The sequence below is a fragment of the Ailuropoda melanoleuca genome, chromosome 2, assembly GCF_002007445.2.
Source record: "Ailuropoda melanoleuca isolate Jingjing chromosome 2, ASM200744v2, whole genome shotgun sequence".
Taxonomy (NCBI): domain Eukaryota; kingdom Metazoa; phylum Chordata; class Mammalia; order Carnivora; family Ursidae; genus Ailuropoda; species Ailuropoda melanoleuca.
In genome coordinates this window covers 140932744-140957299 of record NC_048219.1, presented here as the reverse complement: position 1 = coordinate 140957299, position 24556 = coordinate 140932744, and the positions used below count along the sequence as shown (strand labels likewise).

The 24556-nt window shown below is 42.7% G+C and overlaps 1 protein-coding gene across 3 annotated transcripts in view; it reads right to left on the bottom strand.

The window, feature by feature from the left end:
* The window catches only part of ITGA6 (integrin subunit alpha 6), a 39912-nt gene extending 16051 nt beyond the window's left edge, over positions 1–23861 (bottom strand). For all 3 annotated transcript variants that reach the window (XM_019808634.2, XM_019808635.2, XM_019808636.2), the window contains exons 1-18: positions 23737–23861; positions 22217–22296; positions 20449–20704; positions 18630–18761; positions 15320–15530; positions 14414–14607; positions 14178–14266; positions 13401–13519; positions 7758–7856; positions 7440–7501; positions 3131–3291; positions 2816–2959; positions 1145–1260; positions 828–1017; positions 658–741; positions 481–560; positions 250–327; positions 60–162 (exon numbers count right to left, since the gene is read on the bottom strand). In XM_019808634.2, the coding sequence (XP_019664193.2) occupies positions 60–162; positions 250–327; positions 481–560; positions 658–741; positions 828–1017; positions 1145–1260; positions 2816–2959; positions 3131–3291; positions 7440–7501; positions 7758–7856; positions 13401–13519; positions 14178–14266; positions 14414–14607; positions 15320–15530; positions 18630–18761; positions 20449–20704; positions 22217–22261 (2163 nt within the window). In that variant the 5' untranslated portion in view covers positions 22262–22296; positions 23737–23861. The remainder of the gene's footprint in view (positions 1–59; positions 163–249; positions 328–480; positions 561–657; positions 742–827; positions 1018–1144; positions 1261–2815; positions 2960–3130; positions 3292–7439; positions 7502–7757; positions 7857–13400; positions 13520–14177; positions 14267–14413; positions 14608–15319; positions 15531–18629; positions 18762–20448; positions 20705–22216; positions 22297–23736) is intronic.
* Positions 23862–24556: the final 695 nt, after the last annotated feature.

The window sequence follows — 24556 nt, the reverse complement described above, 5'->3', positions numbered from 1 at the left end:
TATATAGTATATGTTCGCTTTTGGCATATACAATAAAAAGACCAACCACTGCAACTTACCCTGAACTCATACTCTATTAAACTTCCCACCTCATCTTCAGATTTCATAGCTTGCTCACCAACAACTGTACCTCCGAAGTACACCTGGGAAGGTTTAGCAACTCTGTTAAATTAGAAAACACCAGTTTTAGCGAGGATTGTAAACGGTTCTTTTAAACACTGATTTGTTATGCTAAACACACACACTTACCCAGAGACCGATAAAAGCAGTTCAATAACCACTTTTGCTGTAGCTGTAATTGAAGCCAAATTATCTTGATTGCTTGTTCTGAAAATGAAAAGGAAACAATAGGGTTTCACTTTAACAGTCAGTTTTCTCATTACAATTACACTTCTTTTATGAGTCAGAGCAGAGCCAATTCATTGACTGGCTGTGTTTTCATGAAATAATTCTGAATGGAAAGGTTGAAGTAATTCTTACGTTTCCAACTTCAGATTAATATCCAGATCTGTGGTGTCGAAGGTGACCTCAGTTGTGCTTAAAATCAAATAAAAAGTCACCTGAAAAACAAAAATAGACGTTAACACAGACCAGGCAAGTCGACCCTGTCATGGCATGAAATGCAGCACAAGACAGAATTGTGAAGGCATCACCTACACTGGAATTTCTTTTGAAAGGATTTCCAAGCTCACAGTCCGCTTGCGAGCCGTTCTGATTGGCAACACAGCTCAGCTGCTTCTCCTGCAACAGAAAAACACGGGATCACCCGCCACTCCCTTGCCGCCCAGGGCTGCGGGTTTCCTCCCAGCTGCTGGAAAAGCACTCACGGGGAAAGCCCTCAGTTCTCTGTAGGCCGAGTAAGTCAGCGTGTCCGGGAAAGTGGCCACGAGCTTAGCTTCATGCGCGTCGTCGCCGTCCTTCGCGGGGTCCCTCGGATCGGAAGGGCTGTTTGTCACTGTTATTTCTAAAGCAATGTCCTTCTGGTCTTTTAGAACTAGTTCTGGTACACCTTTCTGACTATAAAACACACACACACACACACACACACACAAAAACAAAACAAAAACGACAAAGTCTTCAGTACATTTTCAGGAACCCAGTGCAAAGCCAGTCATTTTTGCGAGGACGACAGAGCGATCCTTACATTGGTAAGTAAGAAAATTTGTCTTGATTTCCTTCTCGGGTACAAAATTTATATTCTAGTTTAAGGTTGCTGTTACATACGTTGTCGTCTCCACATCCCTCTTTTAAGAAGTGCACCTGTAGGAAAACAAAACCATTGTTTTTTTAAATTATTTTTTATTAATTTAAATTCAATTAACATATAATGTATTGTTTCAGGGGCACCCCGTTCCCCCACTCCCCCTCCTCTCCAGCAACCCTCAATTTGTTTCCTGAGATTAAGAGTCTCTTATGGTTTGTCTCCCTCTCTGGTGAAAACAAAACCATTGTAATTCATGCCATTCTGGAGGCAGCAGTGACTGGCTATTTCCATACAGCTCTTTCCCTGTGCGACAATTACCATAGCAGAAGCATCAGACGTACTCTACCCTGCATCCAATGTCTTTAGCTGAACCGTCTTTTGACTCCGTCCTTGAACAGAGCTGTGCTTTAAGAACACTCTGACCAGGCCACGGAGGTGTAGCGAAGAGCCTGAGCCCCGCAGCCACACAGGTCCACCTTCCAAACCTAACTCTTAGCCATGGGGCTTTGGGCTAGTCACTTAACCTTTCAGAGCCTAAGTGTCATCACTGGTAATATGGGAAGCCACCGGCCGACTTTACAGGGATACTGTAAGAAGTACCAATAATGATGATGTTACTTAACACATGATTACGTATTTTAACTTCCTTAATCCTCACAACAGACTTATGAGGATACTATTAGGGGCTGCGTTGTACAGGTGAGGAAACGAGCTGAAGGTCAAGAAAACAAATGGCACAGTGCTAATGGGTGCTTAATAATCACACTGATAAATAGGAAAACTGTCTCCTTGCTTGTTATGTTCAACAGGACTACAGAGCTGGGAACATACACAAGAAATATTCATGTGGTAAGCAGTAACATCCAAAGTCTATGAAAAAGTACACAAAAGTATAAGGAGTTAGACTTTGTGACAGTAAAGACAGCGTGCAGACTGAGGTGCCACCTCCTGAGCGTAAAGCAGCAAGTACTCACTTCTGAAGGGCTTTGTCAGAACCAAGAGCACAGAGTGGACACTCCAGCACTGAGGGGATTTTGAGAGCCGGTGCACAATGCCCCATCAGGGTGCCGGGCTGCCCGGCCTATGCGCGTGCCTCAGCCCTACACCCCAGCAAACAGGCCCCACCTCACAGGAGACCTACAGCAAGCCGCACGACGTAAATTGTACATAGTCATTTCGTGGCTACTGTAGCCTATTTCCTACCTTGCTGAACTTTATATTCCTTGATTTTAACATTCAGACTAACAAGCTTATTTTCTACATTTTAATGTTCGCAATGGTAAAACGCAATGTATTTTTCTTTCTACATACGGCCATAGGAAAAACTCGATGTGAGAATAAGTTCTGGCAGTTATAGTCTCTGTAAGTCACAGTGGCCGAAAATTATTAAGAACAATACTCTCTGGCTCCAAGTTGTATTCCACATGTTTCTATATTCATTGTTAATTTGGGGAACAAATCTCAAACTTCACATATATTAAAAAGCTTATTTAATACAAAGCAATGCACTTTAAAAAGCAAATCACTGGTGCTCCTGCCTTCAAAGACATGTGATGTAGTTGAGCCGGATACGGAAGCAGCTTTGGCAATACAAAAGTCTGGAAGACTTACATCTCTGTGAACGGTCTTGGGTTCGTTTGAATTCAAAATCGGAAGAACTTCTGGAAGCGAATTCACTCTCCTCCGCGTGTTTGGCTCTTGGATCTCTACTGAAGCAGTTATGGGAATGGGACGCAGTTTATCTCGGATATTTTCCTGAAAAGTGTGCAGAGTGAGGCATGGTTATCAACGCTACTGGGGAACTCCAAACAATGCTCTCTTTTGTCCTGAACAAGAGGTTGTGGGTGTTCGTTTCCGAGACCTACCGATGCCCCCGTAAAACCCAACTGCTGTCCTCGCACCGACCTGACAGGCGGCGGGCCTCACCTGGAGCCAGAGGGTCTCCTCTATGCACGCCTTCTGCTTCTGCCTGTTCAGAGTTAGCTCCTGAGTATACTTGGCCTCAGAGCCTTGGTTTCGAAAGTGAACTCTTGATGACAGGCCAGATTTTCTTCTCTCCTTTTCAGCCTCGAGTGTGCCCAAAATGGCTAGACAAAATGAACAAATCCTATGAACTTAAGAGTATATCCCCGTGCAGTGCAGCTGTAAGGACAGCGAGTTCCCTTTTATGTCATTTTAAATCCATGTAGAAGACTGTTCCCACTGCCCTTGTTGCTGTTCACATTTCCTGGTAATGTACACCGTGACTGATCTATGGCGTTTCAAATCAAGCCGTCCTTCTCTTCGCGCTGCTGGTAAGAGTTTGTAAAGTTCAATTTCCATCGGGCCACCTGGGGGAGCTCGAGAATAAGTCAAAACCTCTGAGCAGCATCCAAGGATTTCTGGCTCAACTTCATGATTCCAAGCACTAAAGAGAATGGGGACCCGCACTCCCTAAAGGCTGCAGGGACCCCCAGTCAGCAGCCTATTGCTTCCGTGGCCCCCCGTGCACAGTCAGCAGCAGCTTCTCAAGCCCCAGCCAGACCTGCTTAGCCAGAGTCTGCATTTTAACAGGACCCGTCAGGTGCTTCTGAGAAGCACGGACGAAGGATCCTTGTCTAAAATGGGAATTAAGTATATTAGAGGTAGAGAAGTCTTTTGACAACAGGAGACTTTTCACTTAAAAGAAATGAAAGGTGAAACACATTCCTTTTAGAGTCGAGGATCCATATGCCAGCTACTGTATCTCCCACACACAGTTTCCAACCTCCAAAGGCCTAGAAGGCACATCCTGTTTTTGATTACCTCTACTAATGCAGCTCGGAGGCAGGCCAGGATTTGGGGGATCAAAATCTCATTTCTTGACTTCAGAATGCATTCTGTTGCTTGTCTGCTGGATGTAGTTACTATGTCTCTTTATGGGATAGTATTTAAATTACTTACATTCAGTAATCACTCACTAACCATCAGAAGGGGAAGCAAACTAAAGTGTGTACAGGGCCAGAGAAGGCAGCCTCAAGGAAAAAAATCTCCATAAAACGCAGGAAATGAACCACCCATGTTCTAATATTCCATGTTGGAGTTCAGAAGAGGCCTCAAAGAGCATCTATTTTAATACCCTCTTCTTGCAGATAAGCAGCGGAGGCCCACAGAGCTAGGTGACTGGCCCAGGATCAAACAGTGAGGGGCAGAGGTGGCACCAGCTTCGAAGTCTCTGTCACAAACACACAAGACAACTGGTGTATAAAGCCTCTTAAGATGTCTAGGTTTCCACTTCCTCCAGGCCTCTGCATGAGTCACTCTCTTCTCTGCCAGCTGGACCCCGGCCCTCCGCCTCCCCCTGACTGCCTAACTCTACTCCTTCAGATCTCAGTGTGGACAGCATTTCCTCCGGGAGGACATTCCTGACCTCTCCTGGGGGATTGGATGGTATTCTGTTTCCCCACTCGCTACACTTAGCCACTGTGCTGACCCTCTTCCCCAGGCAAAGGTGTGGACAGGCACCACATCAGTCCGCTCGCCACTGTGTTCCCCAGCAGCGGGACAGCACCTGATGTAAGTTTGACTTTAGAACAGCTGAATGGAAGCGGGAGAGACTGGCACCACACCAACATACACACCAGTGCACACAGAGACACGCACACAAACAACAGGACATTATTCCTATGTCGAAACAATAGCTACTGAGATACAGAAGCCCAAAATTTAGAGACACTGACAGTTTCGATAGTAATTTCTGCCAAATGGAATGTGCCTCCATTTTAGCCTTGTAGCCTTGACATCATCCATTTATCAATGACCTGTTAACTTCACAATGAAGCAGACGAAGGCTCACATGCTGAGTGCCCCTCACGGCAAAAGTAGGGGAGGGTGTGGGTGCATTAAAACCGTTTATCTACCAAGCCCACTCTAACCTTCCCTGACCCTCCAGACAGTTCACATCATCTTAAAATCCTTGCAGGCCACCTTTGCTGACCTTTTGAGGGGCAAGCCAAGTAGAATACTCATTAAGGCTCAATTATAAATATCTGTATGTATGGAACACCACATGAGGACCACCGAGTTAGAACAGCCCGATGGAACAATAAGCTCCCGTTCTCAGACACTGGGGACAGGTTTTAGATGGAGTCACTTGTGCAGCCTTGTGGACGTTCTATTTGATGTAGAATTTCCCAGTGTTGTCGAAGTATCGGCAAGGAAAAACGGTCCCTCTAAACACCTTCACAGAAAAAACTTCTACCCGTGATAGGCCATCAGTAAACACTCAGCTAACGGAGCCATTCATAAACACTTGGTTAATGGCATAGTTACTGAACATGAAACTAATACATAGGGCATCATGCTGCATTCAAGCTAGAACAAAGTTTGTAATTTTATGGAAACGATTGACGTGGGGGAAGACAAGACAGCTCTGATGAGATTTCACATCTACGGTCAGAGTGATGTGGAAAATGACAGACTAACAGAATAAAACTGCTTCCCCATTTCCTCTCCTCATCTAGTCAAAGATTCACAATTTCTCCTTGTCTCTCTAGCCTGTTCCAAACACAATGGTGAAATGCGTGTTCTCCAAACAGGCAAAGGTAAGGTATCGCATTTGGGTAAAAAGAACACAAATACTAACAAGATGACAGAGTGTGAGAAATCCTAGAAGACGTTTTCTTCTCAATGAAAGCCACACCAAGAATAGTTTCCAATACTCAATGAAATACCAGCCACATCAAAAAGCAAAGTGAAAGGCCACCACTCCCCTGTGCACAAGCCAGGATACAGCAACATCGAGCACACACCCCACAGGGTCGGAAGACCCCTAGGAGAGAGGCTACAATGCGAGACAGCCCAGCAGAGGAGCCACAGAAGATCAGGGAGGCAGAGGAACTGCCTGAGGATGGCTTAAAATAGGAAAAGTGGGCCTATGACAAGGTGAACTTGGGGAAGACAGACATATTCGCCAAATTCTGGGATATTAAAAGGGATATCTTTTTAATAAAGAAACCAGAGTAATACTTTACATAACAAGAAGGAAACTGAAGAAAACTCGATTCCTCAAGGTAAAGTAAAAACTGCAAACCACCCTATCCCTCCAGAAGGCTCCCCTCGGTGGCAAGCTACGCCATCATATGGGGCCGCCAGGACGATGGCCTGACCCAGGATGGAGATCGCCCTCACTCTTTGTACTTGCTCTTTGGGGAAAGCTTTAAGTTGCCGTGTCCCCAACTTCACCCTGCAGCTGGAGCAGGTGGCTTACGCGTGACAGGTATGGCTATTACTAACACCCCCCACGGAAGGCTGTGGTGGTGATCACCACCGTTAGAGTGTCATTAGCCTCATCTAAACGAGCGGCAAAAAGCCTGCTTGGATTATAAAGGAAGCCGCATAATACCGTATAAATAACAGACAGCCTTAACCACAGTATCTCCTTTGCTCTCCACCACAGGTCCTATGCAGGAACTCCTATTAGAGGCACTTTTACGGGGCACCTGGGTGGCTCAGCCGTTAAGCGTCTGCCTTCGGCTCAGAGCGTGATCCCGAAGCTCTGGGATCGAGCCCCACATTGGGCTCCTCCGCTGGGAGCCTGCTTCTTCCTCTCCCACTCCCCCTGCTTGTGTTCTCTCTCGCTGGCTGTCTGTCAAATAAATAAGTAAAATCTTTAAAAAAAAAGGCATTTTTATTACTGACAGGAAAATGAAAACTCAAATGTTGAGACTTGCGCTGTGCTGCGGGGTCAGCCAGCTCCAGAGCTACAGCCCGGAGCAGACCCAGGGCTCTGAATTCTCCAGAGCAGCCTTCCAGCCCCCCAGGAGCTGCTCGCAGAGACACGGCGTGGGTGTTCTAGGCCGGGGAGGCCTCAGCGAGGGGCCACGCCATGAAGAGAGACTAAGCCAGCAATTCTGCGTGATGCCCAGGCTCCAGTACGCACTCTCCTACAACCACCACCCACCACCTCACAACCGCAAAACCAATTTTCCATGTTGCTCTTCAAAGGCAGAAATGGAGGAAACGGTTGTGGTAGCAAATGAGTACTTTCCTAAGGCCTGCTGTCCTAAACCATCTGCTCTGGAAAATTCAAATGAGGACCAAATGGAGAGTTATCCTGTCATGTGCTTCACCCTCCTGATTAAAGAGAAGACTGAATGCCTTATACAAGAATCTATGAACCCAGGTTGGCCACTGCAGTTTTATTTTTCTGTTACTTATGCATTACTTTCAACCTGGCAGGCAGAACATATAATTTTTAAAGGTACTAGGTACTTACTTATCAAAGGATTGTAACCTGCGGGTTTGGCAGTGTATTCAAAACAGGCCTTCACCTTGAGGCTGTATAAAATCAAACACATATTCCTTAGAAGAGGCGTTGTTGCAGTAGAGAGAACACACACACCAACCCATTGTCCCCGGGTCTCAAACGCCCCCCACCGCCCACCGATGAGTAAAGTGTCGTATGTTCACTTGACAGATTCCTTGTCCCCTGCTCGTTCGTCTCACTGTTGCCTGCGGCTCCTCAGAGCAACAGGGCATCGTAAAGCAGAGGTATGAGAGTGAGGGGGTCCGTGCCTACGGCGGGAGCTCTCACCATATCCCACTAGGCGCCCCACAGAACGTCTTCTGGCGTAGATCAATCGTGCTCGGTGTCACGGTGAGCGTTTTCTGAATATTAATCACAGGCCGGGACCTGAAAACAAAGGAGTAAAACACAGGCTCAGCCTTTTGCTACCTTTAGTGTGAGGTGAATTCACATACTATCATGTGCCTACTATATCTTAAAAACCACACAGGGAAAAAAATATTCCCCCATTGCTAAAGAAAAGAACGGTTAACAGATATCATTTAAAACACAAATTTTATCAAAAAATTTTAAATATAACATTTATCTATAATTATAAACTGTTTTGTCCTTTTATCAGAAGTTTTTAAATGGAAAGGAACGTGGGCAATATGTAAAAGTTCTAGAGTTTTCAGGCAAATATTACGGTTCTGTCCCCACCCGAACCCCCAAGCGGCCAGGTATGTCCTTCCAGACACCTCTCAGCACTGCTTTTTCTCACTGGCGTTTCAGCGGCCTTCTCCTCTCTCCAGAGATCTAGCTCCCGCTTTCTGAGGCCGGTGGTGCGCCTCTGCGCCTGCGCCACATCGCGGGTTCAACCGGTCCCTAACGGGTAGACGTTTGTGCTGTCTTCAGGCTTTCAGCTCTGACAAACCTCCTCAGACAGGTTTCTAGGCACACGTTTGAATTCCCCTGGAGGATAAACTCCTAGCAGAACTTCTGAGTTGAAGAATATGTGCATGTCTAACTATGAGTAACCTTGCCAAAATACCTTCCAGAAAGGTTAAAAACCCACATACACCTACTACCCAGGACGCTCGCTATCAGGCTTTATACATACACGTGAATTTGAGGAATACATGCAACCCTGAGCGGACAGGCTCCATCCTACAAACACTGCCCTTCCTTGGAACCTCCCATCCCCAGCCTTCAGTCTCTGTCCTGCTGCCACAGAATGGACTACCACTTTTCTACACCCACGAAATCTCCGTAAGCAAATATGTCAAGCCCTTAGCTTTTCCCATCTCTGCCCTGCCTAACCCCAACCTCACAAACCCACTCGAGCAGCTGGAATCCCACACCTTTGGCCCTTCTCACCACATAAAATACACCTCTGCTCTCCCTTCCATCTTCTCCCCTACCTCCCACAGCCAAAGGGGTCTCCCACCAGCTTATGTCCAGACCTCCACCACACATACAACAAATCCAAGTATATGATGCAAGTGGGATGGGGAGGGGGCCCCTATCATCCCTGTCACTCCCTAGCCAGAACTCAGAATGGGTTCCATGGATTCATTACTACATGGATCCAGTTAGACTGACTTTAGTGGGCTTCTGGTAACCCAGCCATCCTGGGGAAGATAGGAAAATGCATTCCAAATCCCAGACAGCGAGCTGGAATCGGTCAGTAGGTTAGAGGAGACACGAGTACGTTCATGGGCAAGGTGCGAGCCTGTAGAAGGACAAATGCTGCCCACTTTCCTGTTTCTACACTTCCTTCTCACAGCTGTTTACCTTTCTGTTGTTATTTCAGACAGCTGCTAGTTTCTAAGATACTAACCAGATCCATTCGGATTAAAGTTCAGAGAGCATATTTAAGAGGCAAAAATCCACAAATACCTTAAAACCAATTGCTAGAGACGCAAGAGTGTTTTAAATATCATAGTATTAAGGCCTTAATGTGACATAGATATCAGAAGGAAATATTTCCACACACACTTCTGCCTAAAACATTTTTGTTTCTGTTTTTTTTATTTAAAATCCTTTTAAGGTTTTTTTTTTTTTTTTGGAATCTCTACACCCATCCCGGGACTCAAACTCAAGACCCTGAGATCAAGAATCGCATGCTCTTCTGACCGAGCCAGCCAGGCACCCCTGATTTCTGGGTTTTTTAAACACAACAAATACAATTTTAAGTGCACAGTACATTATGAATCAGATAAAATGCGTAACACATAAAGCAAATCTTACTGGTTCAGCTACCGCTTGTTTGATTGGTACATATTTATGAAGTACCTTTAAGTACTAATATGATTTACTGGGGAAAATGCCCGGACGTTGGGATCCTGTGCTCCCAGGATCCAGCCTTCAAAGCTTAAGCAGTCCTGGGCCTCCATTTCCTCATTTGTAGAATAAGGGAATTGGGTTCTCCTTTTTTTATGGAAGGATTTAAAATTTACTTTTGTGCTATCTCTGAGGAAAGAAAGAACAAGTTCACAAGGTTCATACTCAACCTACTTATTAGGACAGGAAAATAGTATTTTAACGTATACCATCTATATTCAGAAGCAAATACTTAACTCACTAAAAACAGGTTATGTGCTGAGAAAACTTGGTAAGCAAATTTTGGCACAGGAAGTCAAGTCTTCTTGATACCCAAAGGCTATTCCCCAACTAGAAGTACAAACTGCATTTTGATGCAAACTTGGCTGAATGTTCTATATTCTTCCACCTTTTAAAAACATTCAATATTTTAACGGGTGCCTGGGTGGTGCAATCGGTTAAGCATCCAGTTCTTGGTTTCGGCTCAGGTCGTGATCTCAGGGTCATGGAACCAAGCCCTGAGACGAGCTCCACATTCAGCACAGAGCCTGCTTGAGATTCTCTCCTTCTCCCTCTGCCCCTCCTGCTTGTGCTTGCATGCACTCTCTCTAAAATAAATAAACACACACACACTGAATATTTTAAGATTAATACCTATATGAACAAAGAGAAACAGGCATATAGAGGCAGTGTTTGAGAACCACCAGACAGAACACAGGCTGAACGCTTTAACCTCGGAGGGCACACAGTACCACACACAGTGTCCCCAGTATGACAGCTCAGAAGGTCACTGGGTTCCTAGATACACATCACCACCAACACAAACCACTACTGATCTATCCATGTTTTCCCAAGGTCTCTCTTTTCTCAATCATGTACACAAAGTTCATTTTTTTTTAACTTCCTTTGTCCTAACATCTCAGATACATCCTTATCCACTTGTTTTCACGTCTCCTACTCTTGCCATCTATAACTTCTATGGTGGCTCTTCGTTTTCCCATGAAATGGCTTTCACAGATCTTGCCATCTAACCAGAAAACTATTTTTCTATGATCTTCTATGCTGCATTCTATATACATATACTATATTCTATTTTTTTTTTATATTTCTCTTCATTAGTGTCCTCCTGGCGTCAGTTTCTTACAAGACCCAGGGGTTTGGCTTAAGATTATATTTTAGATGTTGAGGGTACATCTCTACCTGACACTCTTCTGGAAGTCTACAAGGGCAACGATGGGTTTGGGTTTTTTTTCCCTTTAGGGTTTCAGTGTACGTTGACACCCACTTAAAATATCTTTAAAGAGGGGCGCCTGGATGGCTCAGTCTGTTAAGCGTCTGCCTTCAGTTCAGGTCATGATCTCAGGGTCCCGGGATTGAGCCCCACGTCGGGATCCCTGCTCAGAGGGGAGTCTGCCTCTCCATCTCACTTTGCCCCTCCCCCCTGCTTGTGCTTTCTCTCACTCTTGCTCTCTCAAATAAAATCTTTTAAAAAATAAAATATCTTTAAAGATAGTCTTTAAGATAAAAATACCTGTAAAGTCAAATAGTTAAAAAAAAAAAAGAAAGAAAGAAAGAAAAGAAAAACCCAAATGGTTCTCACTAACAATCCAAGAAATGCAAATTCAGCCAAAAGATGGGGCCACAGAGCACATGGGCAAAAATCAAATAGATTCATCATGTTTGATGCCGTTAAGGGTGTGAGGAAATAGGCTTTCTCACAGCTTGCTGCCATGAGCATAAACTGTCACAACCTCTCTGTAGATACATGTATTAATACAAAAATGTGCTAACCTACAGACGTAGTGAAGAGAAGGGCCACATGCACCCCAATGTTCATAGCAGCATTGTCCACAATAACTAAATCGTGGAAGGAGCCGAGATGCCCCTCAACAGATGACTGGATTAAGAAGCTGTGGTCCATATATACAATGGAATATTACTCAGCTATCAGAAAGAACGAATTCTCAACATTTGCTGCAACATGGACGGCACTGGAGCAGATAATGCTAAGTGAAATAAGTCAAGCAGAGAAAGACAATTATATGATTTCTCTCATCTATGGAACATGAGAACTAGGATGATCGGTAGGGGAAGAAAGGGATAAAGAAAGGGGGGGGTAATCAGAAGGGGGAATGAAACATGAGAGACTATGTATGGACTATGAGAAACAAACTGAGGACTTCAGAGGGGAGGGGGGTAGGGGAATGGGATAGACAGGTGATGGGTGGTAAGGAGGGCACGTATTGCATGGTGCACTGGGTGTTATACGCAACTAATGGAGCATCGAACTTTACATCGGAATCCGGGGATGTACTGTATGGTGACTAACATAATAAAAAAATCATTTAAAAAAAAATGTGCTAACCTGTATCCCAGGGATTCTATTTCTAGGAATTTTTCTTAAGAAAAAACGACACAGAGATGGATGATATTCTGTAGCACGCGATTTACATTAGCTAAAGGTCAGAGACTAAAAAGTCCACCAATTGAAGATTAAATGCGTATGATGGAATAATATTAGCTTGTTAAGAAGAGTAAGATGGATGTGTCTATGTTGACAAGGAGAGATAAGCAACAGAGATTAGATTTTTAAGAACCAGGTTAGAGAACAGCTGTTGAGAATGGCCCTTTGATGATGCCCTCGAAGCAGAAAGATACCCAAAACTATCCAAAGTTGTTTTGTGGAAGACGGGAATATTGGGGAACTTGCATTCTCCACAACTGTGTATTAACTTTTTTTTATAAGAATATGCTACATTTAAAATTAAAAATTAAATAAATGATGTTAAATGGTGATTCCCAGCAGTGATGAAATTCGCTAGGACAAGGGGGACTCACGCAAAGCTGATGGGCAAACCGAGGCAGCCTTTCTGGAGGTCATTTTGGTGAATCTGAATCTAAAGTCTGAAAACACATACGCCCTTCCACTCAGCAAATTCACTTTTAAGAATTTATCATAAGGAAATAATTCAGGACATGAACAAAAGCAAGGATGTCTGCCAGCTTGTGTATCATTAAAAAAAAAAAAGAAAAGAAAAAGCAAACAAAGGAACATGAGTATCCAAGGACAGAATGGCGATGGTTAAATAAACTAGACCCAGCCATGTGACACCTCATGGCAGCCATTAATTTCATCTCAGGAAAGTACTCGAGGGCAGGGAAAAGTCCACTGGGCATTACAGACAGACGAAAGCAGGTTACAAGACAATACGCACATTGTGAGCTCAGCTTTGTTAAATATACATGTGCATTCACAGAAAAGACTAAAAGGACATAAACCAAAATTTTGGAGCTTACTAATGGATAGTGAAAGACAGGGGATTCCTGTTTCCTTCCTTATATTCTTTCTATGGTCAAATTTTATGTTTCTTTTATCAAAATCTAAGGTTTTAAAAGTACCTATGAAGTAAAAATTTTCACCAGTTCTGACTTTTTTCTCAATTCAAAATTAGCAAGGCATTACAAAAATGGGTTTCCATCACAGTTATACCACTCCTAAAAGAAAATCTTCAAGATCCATATAAACCTTTGACTTTGAAATATAGGGACTGTGACTATCAATGAGAAAGGTCAAAATCTGAGTGGAACCGGACTATCGCACACACTTAACCAAAGTCAGAGATCACACACCTGAACACGGCTACGGAGTCTGAGAGGGAACCAACAGCAACATCAGGGTAGGAATTTCTATCAAGGTCCATGTTCCCAGCAATTGAATAGCCAAAATAAGGGGATTTACCCTCAAGAATCTGAAATGAACAGGGCATCAGAAAGAACAGTGAGCTGCTCGATGCTTTGAAAAAGCCACAGCTTTCCTCCTAAAATGAAGTTCAAGAGTTTACTTATAAATTATACTAAATTATAAGTACACATGTGCGCCAACACTTCATACATTTTATTTCACAGAAGCCGCCTGATTTACATTCTATCTCAAAGGATAAAAGGGCCATTTTTGATGAGCTTCTTTACTATATACCAAACCTCTCTACCTGTCCTCCAAATGTCCTGTTTTTCTCAAAAGCGATTTTTAATTGTTGGCATCTCAATTCTCCGTGTAATCAAAATCATCTATTTCATTTGCCCCATCTTACCTCTAGTTAGTATGCTACTAAAGGAAAGCTCTCACATTTCCATCTATTTATGCTATCTGGGTAAAACTGTCTTTTCCTTTGGATTATTTTGATTCCTAACTTATCTAAGAAATTTTACAAATAAACGCAACAATGTGCTTATTTTAAATCTATTTCCAAGCTCTCTTCTAATAGTACATGTTAAAAAATACACGAAGCTCATACTATTACAGATTTGTAAATAAAACATGGGTCGTGTGAAAATGCACATAAACCCAAATAGCCTATTACAAGGCAAAAAGCTGAGACCCTTATTGCAGAAACCCAGACTGGTTACCTGTGTTGGCTTGGTATTTATTCCATTCGGGGATCCATGATAGATAAAAACCTTTCCCATATCATCATAGGGAGCTCCAACTGCAATATCTGTTGGCAACATCACATTTCAACAAACACTACATTTTAAAAATGTTCCACTATGACATTTCATAGTAAGATGCCATAAGCATTCATTATTTTAGACAATCAAACAATCCGCCTGTGAGCATAACTATTTCACAATCTATTACCCACCTGGGTAGCCATCCTGATTAATATCACCAATATTTTTCACTGCGATGCCAAACATAGAATCTTTGGTTCCATTAAGACGAATTGGCTTGACATTATTCCACCTGCCTTGCTGGTTAATGTAAACATACACAGCACCTCCAACTTCTCCATCTCTATCAAAATACTGCGGGGCTCCAATAATTATATCTTGCCACCTAAAAACGTAATGAGGGATAAAACTGAACCATCAGCTAAAATACCAGCAAGCTCACAGAGAATGCCATCAGCCCAGGTACTAAGGACAGAGACAGGATGGAGAAAGGACCGCAAATCTGGAATTGATTTCTCATCCATTAAGACATTCTTGCAGGTGTGTTTATGTAATGTAAGTTTAGGCATGTAAGTGTTTATGTTTAGGTAACATATTTTACACAGCAGCCTACAATAAATGCCCAGAGGAAAATATCACCGGTAAGAACCTGAAGACAGTCCCCAAGTTAGAACGAGGGTGCACAGACTCTACTCCCCTCCACCCACCCCCCAAACTGGCACCACCAGACAACCACACTTTGTCACCCATCCTTATTTTCAAAAGGACTTCCTGGATGCTCTAACAGCCCCTTAAGAAGCTACAGAAGAACCACACGTCATTTTTCAAGTTAACTTTTTCCCAAATTTTAACCCACAGACCCATGATCCCAAAATATGAGTAAAAACTGAAAACTGAAAATGTAAATTACCCGGGGAGGGTAATGAATGTCTGCTGCCAAAATACAAGTGATAAACATGTGGCGGGATGGTAAAAATCTGGCAGCAAGAACATCCTTTGAATCAACTAACCTGAAAGGACGGCTCTTCTCAAGACTGGAAAATGCCCAAGAACCAACGATTCCTGGGCGGATGTAAAGTAACCTCAGACGCTCTTACCCATCTTTGTTAAGGTCCGCCACTGCCACGTCATAACCAAAGGAAGAAGCCAGACCTTCCCCATCAAAAATGTACTCAGGGAGAAGATGTGCAGACTTCACGTCTCTTTTTAGCAAAACCACAGCTCCACTGTGATTGGCTCTTGGAGCACCAGACACGAAAGTGATCTCATCTTTAGAAACAATACCTTTTCCTGAGTCCAAAGAAAAGCCTAGAAAAAGAAAATAATAATTCATATCACCCTGTATTTCAGGAGGTATCTAACATGGTACCTCCATCACTCCCTTTTCCTCTGGCTTCCCACCGCTCTCCTTCCGGGCCCCTCTAAGCAGCTATCGTTATTTATAACACGGAAGAGTTACACAGCTGAGGGGTCTGACCCAAGTACAAAGCAGTAGGCTCTTTCATGGCTTTCTATGGAAATACATGCAGGCTTTTAAAGGAAAGCACCTGTGCTTAGCATTAAACCATGAAGCACTCATCACACATCTCAAGCGGCTGTTTACACTCCGTGGTAATACTGGAGTGTGGTAAAAGGAGATCAAGCCAGGTCCCAGGTTATCCCTGGGAACTGTTCACAGACGTACAACCAGACACAGCATACCTGAGTGCACGTTACAGGGTTCTGCTATAACGTAACGATCAGTCACTTCCACATTCATCAGTCTCCTTGGTAATACAAATGCTATCATTCATGTACCACAGACGGCATCAGTATTTTGGACCAACTTAATGCTCAGACACAGACATGCAAACAAGACACGACTGGTGGGACAGAGTATTTGAGAACCTAGTATAAACAATAGAGGTGAGCAAGTTGTCACTGAGGACAATTACATCTCGTTCAGAGGGCAGAAAATGTTAGACGCCTACTTGCAAAGCATCAGGTGGGGTGTCACATAACAGACTGAGGCCTGGCAGCCAGTGAATTGAACTGCCCACGTCAAAACCAGTCCAGTGAAGCAAATCTTGCTCTAGAAGGGTGGGGCAGATGCGGACTAGTGTAAGCTCACCCTTTTTATTGTGATGTATAAAAAGCTTCACCACTACTGTTGCAGTTCTCAAACTGTGAAGTGAGTTGAAAAATAGGATGAGCTCCAAGTTTAGAACAGGGTGATCTAATCGGATCCAGCTCTGAAAACCATCTGGCAGCAGAGCCTCAACCATGCATGCTTTTCATGTGTGCTTCACTCGAAATGAAATAGAAAATAAAAAGATTTATGCTCTGTATGGATCAAAAAAAAATTTTTTTTTTAAATGACCATGACCAAGACAATTTATTTGTCATCTCAGAGGTCACAAACCTAGGTAGCTATTCATCATCACATCAGGGGCTGTGTCGGGCTGCTCCCTGGGAGGCTGTGTTTTATAAACAAACTGATCAGGATCTGTATAGGAAACGCTGGTCAGAAACAGCAGGCCTGGACACACGCATGCAACGGAAGAGATTGAAGAGAAAGCAGTTATGGTTCGTAAGAGGCATGACAGCCACTGCCGCTCCCGCTGCATGAGGAGGCCACCCTCCTCGCCGGCTTCCAAAACCTCAAGCAGATCATTTTCTTCCTCAAACCCACTGATTTTTTTGGAATGACAGATGCACACACAGCATGGACGACAAAAACATAACAATACAAATTTGACTGTTTCCCCCTCCGGGCACCCACTTTTGAGGCAATCCATTCTTAAAAGTGGCAAGTGTGTTTAATAAAAAATGCTGAATCTTTTCAAATGGTCCAAGAGCAACTATGTTTATAAAGTCCATGGGCATCTATCTTAAAGATCGAAGTGTCGGTTTCTTGACCAGAAAACCCTGCCCAGGTTTCCTGACCATTAAATTAAATTTTAATTTCAAATTACTTCTCATCATAAATAATCCCCAAATAACACATTTGATGGGAGGCTGCCTGTTAAAATATATTCAAATAAAATGCTGGTGTGTTGATGGCATTTACCCTGAAAAACCCTACTGAATAATTGAGACTGCAAACGGCTGGCATCCGCGTCCCATTCCCGTCCTGCAAAGCCACTGACTCAGCACTCACACACCCAGCTGCTTCCCACCCTGCCTCATTTTCTCCAGCCTTTCTTTCCTTGGCTGAGGGATGAGCAATTGTGTGACCCTGGACTAAGAAATCATTCTCCCTAGGTCACACTTTTTTTTCCACCAGCGAAAGAGGGATAATCATACTGATTTTATAATATTGTTGGGAAGGTCAAGTAAGACCTGCCTAGCAGTAAATACAGCACGTGGTCGGCACTTAACAAGTGGTTAAGTTTAACTTTTCTCTGCCCTCTTCTATGCCTTCACACCAGATTTTTAATTTGGAGGGAGGAGGGAATGTCTGAAAAGTTGTGTTTTTTTTTAATTAACAGTACTGTTCATGCATATCTATATAATTAGAACGTTTTAATATGCTTACTAACACGTTGTTTAGAATTATTCTTATGTTTTTACTTTTACCCTCCGTTTTTCCAATAACATCTCTAGCACTGGGTACTTCAAAAAAAAAATAGGTTACTATTTAGGTTTAGGAGATTTTTTACATTTTTTTCCAAGAAATGCACAGTAATTATTCTTTATGTCAACTCATACCAAGAATTAAAGCTTTTAAAAGCCTTTGTGTAATTACCATAATGCACATGAATAATTTAGGACACCCATTAGTAAAGCAAACGAGCCTTAGGAGTTAGGGAATTGGCACTTAGACACAATCTGGGGGTCCTCCAAGCTGCTCCAGCAGTCCTGCTCAGCTTCTGCTGGAAAGCCACCATGCCACCCGCCAGGGGTCTGGTGACAGGGGGACCCCAATCCAGAAGCAGAGCCAACCCTTGGAGAACAACAGTCACAAAGGAAGGACCTGGAGGTCTTGACCTGCCACTTCTGAGTAACTTCATAAATGTAGCTCTTAACAACATCTCTAGAAAGAGGCACTGGAGGGAGAGGAGGCAGCTCAGCTTCCTGCTGACATCCCTGCATTCTTCCCCCCTCCGGCCGCACCAACAGCCTGTTTCAGGTTACAGGGGCCGACGCTAGCTGGCTCGAGAGACAGACTTCCATGCGGAACAATTTTGGGAGACAGTAGGTTTCCTCCCGCCTTGATGGAGCCCAGGTCAGAAGGGAAGGGTCCCAAGCATCAGTCAGGTTACCTCGGGATCACCAAATCTTAAATCCAATTCCCCTCAATGCAGCCACAGGCCCCTGGCTCCGCCTGGCCTAGTCTCAGCCTTGAGGTCCAGGGTGGGTCCTGGGAGGACAGGGTCACACTGAGGCATCTGGAAAGGCGGGCATGCCAGCTGCGCTCATTCCTACCTAAGTAACTGTTAGCGGGAACAGGAACTAGACTTTCGTCATGGTCAGTCTCTCCACCAACTTCATAAGGCCCATCTTCAAAGATGTTCATGTCAAAAAAAGTGTTATTCTTTTGCTCTACACGAACGATGCCTAAAGAAATGAAATGGCAAAAAAACAACAAAAAACCATGAAGATGGAACAAAATAAAAGAGATGGTTCCTAATAAACATGCCTTGTGTTATCACCGTAAGGACAGGAAGAAGAGTCTGGAGGAAGAAGGGCAAAGGAAAGAGGGCTTTTGAGGTTAATGTTAAAAAAAAATCATGTTTATGTGAATATTTTTAAAGAAATTTGTTCTAGTAATAAAAAAAAAATGCCCCGTGCATTTTTAGGAATTCTATTAATGCCACAAAACCAGATGGAAAATGAAATGTTTACTTCATTAACTAAACTTACAGAAAATAACTTTTTAGACATTATATGAGCCTGATGTATTATTTTACATTGTCTGTCATCCTATATCAATTTACCTACTTTACTATTGTGTAAAAGTGAAAAGTTTTGATTCTTTCTCCAAATCACTTGAACTAAGAGTTCATCTTTCTAAAATTTTCACAATTAACAATTAAAAAGAGAAGATTTCATATAGTAAGCCCACTATGTGACTTTTTAAAAACAGTAACATTTAAAATCAGGGTTTATAAAGTAAGAAATGTTTCCCATAAATACCATACATACATAACTGGTGTAGTATTTTTGGTGTTTTAACTATATATGCCATCTATTCTTGCTATAATAAAACTATTTCTAAATTCAATGTGTTACTTGGATTAGGTCACTATAACCCAACAAATACTGTTATGTTGGGGGTGAGGAGGCCAAAGGAAATTCCTCCCAAAGGTTACTATGGATGACACAGAGGGGAAGGTGTTCCTCAAGGATTATTTCTAATAGGAATTCAAACTTGGGAGATTTTTTGAACGCAAAAGGGAAAATTTTCCTAAGTTTTTCTTAACTAGAGAAAATGTTGTAACACAGCATTTATTTTACTAAATTTCTCAGAAAAATGTCTGATGTCTAAATCCTATGCATTTCTCTTCATTATGCATTAGAGTTACGTTAATTGCTCTCCATAACATAGTGGTTTTCTCTGCCTGCCTAATTTCTTCAGAGAAGTTAAACTTGATTACAGGAGCTGACCAGGTTCACCCAAACTGAGGGCCCTTCTCCCCCCTCCCTCCCAGTATCCCCTTTTACCTACATCACAATCATGATTAAACGATACCATTAAACAACTTTCCCATAAATTATCTAAAATTATCATATCAAAATTCCCTAATTTGTCATCTACCCTTCTAACTTTTCTGCTTTATTGGGAAAACACAGCCTTTTAAGATATTACATAATGAAAAAATGTCTGTATTAATACACTGTTACTTGTACATGATTCCACTCTATTTGGTTTTCAGATCACTACCTTAAAACGAAATGTTGGCCAACATTAAAACTGCAAACACGTTCAGCCTCAAAAAAAAAAACAGGAAAATACAAAACAGAAAGAACTACAGATGTTAATTATTATATTCTTAGAGAAAAAAGTTAACTACTTGTATTAGTGTAAATTGCTAACAGAGGGGAAAAATACCTTCAAATATATATTTCCACCACTGTTTTTGAAATCCTATAATTAAGAGATTGTAATATCCTACCTTACTTCTATAATATACAAGTGCCTTATAACACATTTTGTTTTAACTTAAAACGTACTCAATCATGGTGCATGTAAGAGAAATCATGCAGTCATTCTAATCTCTATTGCTACAAATACATGTCCTACCTTTCCAGTTGTAAGTGCCCGGGGCTCCGAACACAATGTAATGAAAGTCCTTAGTAAAAGTAGCCGCTACTCCTTGCTGGCAAGAACCAAATTTTTCATGGCCTCTCAATCGCCCATCGCAAAAACTCCAGTCTCCTCCATCCATGTCATCCTCAATCCTCAGATTCTGACTCAGGACGTAACACCTTCCAAAGATGTCTCGGGATTCCTGCTTCGTATTGACATGTTGCCTTTTTTCATATCGGTGAGCACATGTCTGCAAACAGATGGAATAAAGTAGCCCGTGCAGTTCTACAAACCTCGCGTTTATTATCAACCATTTTCAATTGAAATAAAGAGAGATTAATTCTAAATGGGCTGTTAAACATGTCCTCACCCTGGGACTGCATCCCAAACCAGCAACTGTTCCCCAAAGTGGCAGTAAGGAGACCATGACCTAGCCTAAAGGAACTAGGACTTCTGTCTTGTTCTCAGCCAGAGGATAACGCTCCAGTCCACATACTGAATGCCAATCTGTAATCCACAGGCTATTTGTAAGTTTACCTGTCACATAAGCAGTGGGAAATATCTTCTTTCATTTTATTAATTGCTTTTATTGGCCATATAAACTTTCAAATTAGCATGTTTGTGAAAATTTGTAATTATGTTCCAGAGGAGAGAAGTCATGGACATATTTTCATAGGATCAGGCAAACACAGCTAAAACAAAGATACTTCCCTTTATCCCCACACTATTTCCTTATAATCAGTCCTAACTTGTACTCTAAGCTCAGATTAGGTTTATTTTAGAAGTCAGAGAGAATTACACTGACAGAAAAGATGAAATAACCTCTATAATTTTACAAGGTATTCATGGTTACCCTCCATGTAACACAGGCTGAATAGTCTTTATGATACCCAAGTTGATTTCCTGTAATGATGATCCCTTAATTATCAACATTCAAGGTTCAGTAAAATTCTTTTTTCTTTTTTTTTTTTTTCAAAATCCTTTATCAATTTGCTAGAGCAACCAGATTTTGAAAGAGACACAGAGAGAGCACCGTAAGCCAGCCTGGAAGACATTTCCAAGACCACCTCCCGCAACCCACCTAACAAACCCCTTTCCTGCACGGCTTCTTGTATTTGAAGATGTTCAGAACAAACAACCAGAGTCTTAAATTTACCTGCTCTTCCCTCCCAAGGCCATTCCATATTTTTTAGAACTCATCTAAAAAAGCCAAATAATTCCAGGGACATGAACCACGTCTAGTTTTGTTCTGCCTTCTAGGCATTTTAGGGATATTCAGTGAAGGTTTATTAAGAAGTTCTTTGAGTCTGAAAGTTCTAAAGAAAAGCAGGTTTTATGACTATTTCAAAGTGTATCAGAAATCACAGAGGGGCGCCTGGGTGGCTCAGTCAGTTACTCCTCCGACTCCTGGTTTCAGCTCCGGTCATGATCTCAGGATCATTGGATCAAGCCCTGCATCAGGCTCCAGAGTCTGCTTGAGATTCTCTCTCTCTCCTTCTCCCTCTCCCCCTCCCTCTGCTTGTACACTCTCTCTCTCTCTAAAATAAATAAGTAAATAAATAAATAAAATCTTTAGAAATCAGAGAAAAAATAATGCCTTGATTTCTTCTTGACATCAATCCTGCTGTAAAGCAGTGAGTCTTCTGGAATGTCCAATTGTGCAGGCAGGGGCTCTGTTTGTCCTGTTCGCGGCCGTCAGCCTGGTGCTGGCACATGACAGGCACTCAGACACTGCCGAACGGGCAGGCTTCTCCACACTTACCACAATTTTGCCCCCTGGACCTTGGCTCTGCACGGTGACCCCCATCCACTGATCTTCCTTGCTTTCTGATGAAGGGTCAGCTGTGGAAAGCAGCACAGGTTACATACACACAGTTAGGACTTGAAAGTGACTGAAGCAGGCGATGAAGCAAGAGAGGAACACAAATACAAGCTGGTTCTAAACTGCCTGGATCCCAAGTCTTGCTCCTTCATAAATTCAGTCACCCAATCCAGAAAAGTTATTTCTGCTTTTGAGAAAACACGTTAAGTGGTTATTGGTAAGAACCTTCTTAAAATTCTTTACATAAAATATTTAATAGCTTTACCTGGTGGCCCTACACTTTCTGACAACCAGGATCCTGAGTACTAAAAGCTATTTGAAAATTGTAAGACTCAGGGGTAGCCTTCCGACATACGCGACTTAAAGCAGTGATGTGAAAATCCAGTCTCCAAACTCCGGCTACCATCCAAACTAACTTCTCTACATAGTCCTAAACTCGTTATATAACATCATGAACTATTCTTTTCTTTCTTGGAGACGAGAAGACCTCGGATTCACTTTATATCTTTCTATCAGTGCCAAGAAGGAAAGCAATATAGTTTTTACCCCCTCCCCCCAAAAAAGAGAGAGAGAGACCACAAATACCATCACGTGCGTGTTCATTTCAGTATCAATCGGAACCTACTGTATGACCCTATATGCAAATCTTTGCCTTCCTCTATGAGAAGGCAGGCATGATTTTTTAAAAATCTTGAATCATTACAAAAATGTGAAGACTAAACAACTTTATGTAGAGAGAAGCCAAAATGTTAAAGAGTGATTATGTCTAGATTACCCATGGGTTTTTGGGTTTTTCTTTATATAGGTTGGTGTTTTTTACAACTTTCCCACAATTAACACATATTTTCTAATCAGAAAAAAAAATGTTATTTCTAAAAGATGAAAAAGAGAAAAACATCAACGTGGATCTGCAAATCTACTTAGACCAACTATCTCAAATCTGGCTCACTTAGGGTTTCTCAGTACACTAACCGCTCGGCTCAGCATGGATCCCTCACAAAACAAGCCTCTATCTGAGCCAGCAGGGCACAATTATCCATGATGGTCAGCTCTCACTTCAGGGAGACGTGCAATTTAAAATAGTCTTTCTCCCAAATATTTTAGAAGCGAGCGAGAACTTCTGGCAGCCAAGCACACGCTATGCACAATTTTCTCGGCTGCTCTGCACTCAGTTTTTCAACAGCCTCCTGTAGAACCTCAGCCCATCACTAGGTGGCGACATCAACACACCACAGCCTTTCAGGAAGCAAGCTTAGGAAGGGCTGCGATCCGGTATGCAGCCCAGCCTCGTTCAAAAACGTAGATGTTTTCAGGGCAAACAAACAGTCAAGACACATAATTAAAAGAGGCCCTCTCTCCAAGAACAAAGCCTTAGACTCCCTTTCCCTCCTCATGGAAAAGGCAAGTAGGGTACAGGCGAGCTGGCCAAGTGGGCACAGAGAGAGGACAGAAGAACACACCATCGTTATCAAATTCGATCCGTGTGCAAGGCCCCGGGGAGGTGATGTCACAGCTGTACAAGCCGCCCGTTCTGTTGGCCCTCTGCAGTGGAAGCGCCGCCGCCCGAGGGGCCCCCACGAGCACCCTGTTGACAAAACACAGAATTTGGAGAGTTGAGTGTTAACGGACACAATGAACATTTCAATTAGAACCATGATGTCAAGATGTCAGGATTATTTGTCCTGATGCCCTGCTGGCTTAAGCACTGGGGATGGTAAAGGTGGAGACCAGTGGCTGGCTCGTGCAACACACACACACACGCACACACGCAGGCACGCACAGCTAGGCAAGTCAAGCCCGCAAAGGGCTTGTTGAAACAAGGCGAAAAGTATGCCACCTCTCATGGTATCGGCACCTCTCTGAGTAGGATTCTGGTGTTTTAGAAGACACACTTTATAGAACTTGACCCCTAAACCTAAGCCAAGGACATCCGGAACTCAACAAACACACACTGGAGGGGGAAATGGCCCCATTAAACTTAGCAAGCGATGATATGTCTACTTCTAACACTGCCTTCCTGAGGTATTTTTCAAAGGTAATTCTGACTATACTCTCAATCTTCAGTTCACATACTGTTTGATTAATTAAACAAGGAGGTCATTAGGCCCATGTGGCTCTAATGACGTGGCAGTTTTGTAAGCAATACTATCTAAGCCTGTAAATGCCTCAAGGTTATAAAATCAGACCCTAAGGACAACCAATTACAAGCAGCCAACCTGGCTTTAAACTACAGCTGATTAAAGCATTTTTCTGCGCTTTTCTACTTTCTCTGTAGGAGTG